The 3,418-nt window shown below is 37.1% G+C and overlaps 1 protein-coding gene across 1 annotated transcript; it reads left to right on the forward strand.

The window, feature by feature from the left end:
• Positions 1-2,305: 2,305 nt before the first annotated feature.
• Positions 2,306-3,024, forward strand: LOC104605865 (uncharacterized). The gene is made up of 2 exons (XM_010270802.2): positions 2,306-2,476; positions 2,542-3,024. Exons 1-2 carry the CDS (start codon positions 2,306-2,308, stop codon positions 3,022-3,024), a joined length of 654 nt encoding a protein of 217 aa, XP_010269104.1.
• The last annotated feature ends 394 nt before the right edge of the window (positions 3,025-3,418 follow it).

The raw sequence follows: 3,418 nt of genomic DNA on the forward strand, positions 1-3,418 counted from the left end.
TCTCTCTCCCTCTCTCTCTCTTTCTCATGCCATTTACTGTCTCACTATTCACACCACTAACTCAAATTCAAATTTATTTTCTAATAAATTTTAGGGTTAATTACTCATATATACCTTTTACACTGAGAAACTAAACTACTTATATATACCCTAAACATTGAAAATCAACTTATACATGCCTTATTAATCAACTTCACATAACACGATCTCTGTCATTGCACCCTTAAGGAGCTATTAACAGCTCATTCCAAAAAATTTTATAATACAAAAGTCGACCCTACCGAGTAGCAGGTGTAACCTTCCTCTCAGCATAGAACAAATCATTGTAATAACTCAGGCGACCTCAGGCCATAGGACAGGTGGGATTCCCTTCCTGATTAGGTTCTTCAATGTGATTGCGTTGTTGAGGGTGGACAGTTTTAAGAGGGGATAGGATGATGCCTTTAGAAGAAATCTGAGGTTGCAAATGCCAATTTGCACCCTTTCTGGTCTCTAATACCCACCAAATACACCCTGCTGCCTCTCCTTCTCCTTCACCTTGTTCAATATGCTCACATCGGCTACATTGGTATGGATGCTTGGTTTGCAATATTGAATTTGGGCTTGGAATTTGTGGATAGTTTCTCTTCTGCTTATGGCTCTTTGCATTTCTTACAGTTGCAGAGATCGACTAAGGTGAAGAAAAAAGTGTAACTGGAGAAGATTATGATTGGTTGTGGATGGGGGTTGCTGCAATCTCTTAACTAGAAGAAGAATTTGGAGTTACTCATCTCCTGCTTCTCTGTACCCAATGAGAAGAGGCGGTACCAAACCTATTGACTATAGCTTGGACCTAAAATCCGTCATTGCATTGAAAGATATTCCAGACTTCCAGTCATGACCATGCCTCCACTCAATTCGAGAAGGTCAAACAAAGGAACTTTTAGAACTTAGAGACCTATTTTGTGTTAGACAATCCATGAGAAATTGAGAGCAGTTAGAGAGAGTATAGTTTGGGTGGATAAGATTAATTCTTCTCTTAGGAGGAGCTCTGTAGCTTTGGACCTGAGATCTGCATCATTTCTTAAAACAATCGTGTATGTCTTTTTAAGGTCGATTAAAATATGATAGCTCTGTTATTTTAGAAGAAAAATACATATTTTGAAAATTTAATCAATAGTTCAAGATATTTTTGTCTTTTATATTTTATATGTTAAACTTAACCTTTAAACGTCAACAAGGTATAAGTAGTTTTTAAAAGTTCAGGGTACATTTTAGTGGTTTTCTAAATATATATGGTATATATGAGTAATTAACCCTAAATTTATTGGATAGTAGAGTTGTTGCCTCGCAACCTAGTTGCTTGGGTGAATTATGAACTGATACAATTGAGTTTTAAAGTTTATTGGCATGCAGCAGGGGTGGATTGGCTGATAGACAATTCTATTCCACCCGTCTCAATTGTATTGGCTGATATGAACCTATACTGTGATCACATTTGACTGATGCTCATCTTTTTCTTCCTTTTCCAATTGAAATTCGAACTTGTTTCTTCAATTAACTTCTACTCTGTCATTAACTCCCATTCTCTATTATTAACTAACTCTCATATTTAAGTCATTAATTCAAAATTCAAAAGTATTAATTTTCTTTCATAACTCTTACACTTTCTCTAATCTCATTAATTTACCAATCTCTCTCTCTCTCATTCATGCCAATAACTACATCTCTTTCTATTCATGCCATTGAATCAAATTAAAATTTATTTCCCTATAAATTTTATGTTACAAAAAGCTATACAAGCAAAGAGATTCAAGCCGAAGTATCTACCTTGAGAGACAACAAATCTACCCTTAGCCCATGATTCATTTACTTATCATAATTATATGAGCTTTAGATTGTAACTTACATCTTTTCTTCTTAGTTCATGCTTTAGATTGTAACTTACATCTTTTCTTCTTAGTTCATGCTTATCAACAAATTTTAGAAAACAATTGATTACTAACATTTATATATTTTTAAATATTAATAATAATTATATTCATTTTCTAAGAACTAAATACATGCCACCTGCGATTCATGGTGGATATGTCTTGGTAGTTTATACTTCACATAACTATTAAAGTATGCATTTTTTATGTTATATACCTTATAGTCAACTAAGGACTAGATTTAGTGTTATTGAAGTATTTTTCCTCTTGCTCTCGAGAGCAAGCATCCCTCCTGTCGTAGTGCAAGCTTCCCTCCCTCTATTCCCCTTCCACCTCTCTCTTCCCACCACCATCTTCTCCCTCCCCCTTTTGAAGCCCACTCTACATATGATACCATGGAAGAAGAGGACCTTTATACTGCTTTCTCTAGAATGCTCATCCCTCGTGCTACGAGGGGAGTTGAAGCTTCTTCAGAAGATGCCCTCATCGATGAAGAATGGAGAAGAAGCCTTATGTTCAAAGTCTTAACGGATAGAGTCATCAAACCAAGGGGTCTAAAGAAGATGGTGAGCAAGGCTTTGAAGATACTTGTTTCAACTGTCTTGGATTTTGCAAAAGACACATCATTAAGTTCCCTAGCAACTTTGAGAGGGACTTGGTCTTCGATAAAGACCCATGGCTTTTTGAAAACAATATCATTTTGCTATGTAGAGGAGAACCAGATCTAAGCCCTGAAGACTATGAGCTACCAATGGCAGAGGTCTGGATTCACCTAAGTGGATTACTTGTAGGATATCTATCAATCATTGTAGTGAAAAAGGTGACAACTTCTATTGGTAAACTGTTTGAACCTTCACCAAAAGAGGTGGCGCTATGGATCCAGTTTGCTCGCATTAAGGTTGCTCTGAATATCAATGAACCGTTAGTTGATTCAGTCCCATACACTCTACTCTCAGGGAAGACAATTGCAATTAAGGTTAAGTATGAAAGGCTTCCATGGTTCTTCTTGTTCTGCGGGAGATTAGGCCACGAGAAGGGTGCATGTAGAACTCTCCACCGTCTGAAACTGGCCATTGAAGACTGCAAGAACCCAGGTCAAAAAGAAAAGTTATAGTCCCTTAATGTGGATAGACTAACAAAAGACATTAAAGTCACTCCAGTTGCCAGGACTAGTGTTCGTCAACGGTTTGAAGCTGCAAAAAGAGATCTTTGAAGGAATACATACAACGATGATGCCCTCAGGAGTTACAACTGGACTGTATACCGATGAACTCACAATCTCTGACAAATGGCAATAATGGAAAGTACCTAGCGGAAGACAGGCCTCCCTTCAATTTTGGTGTTAGAGAGCCCACCAAATCAGGCAAGCTCTTCCCACCTTCCTATTTAATTTCTGACATTTCCAACATTGAAATGAATATGCACACTGTTGATTTCTCTCCTAATCTTGAGTTAGAGGCACCAATCACTAAAACACACCTAAATGGAATGACTGTTCGTATTCCTGA

Source organism: Nelumbo nucifera, chromosome 1, assembly GCF_055504915.1.
Source record: "Nelumbo nucifera cultivar China Antique chromosome 1, China Antique-T2T, whole genome shotgun sequence".
Classification (NCBI taxonomy): domain Eukaryota; kingdom Viridiplantae; phylum Streptophyta; class Magnoliopsida; order Proteales; family Nelumbonaceae; genus Nelumbo; species Nelumbo nucifera.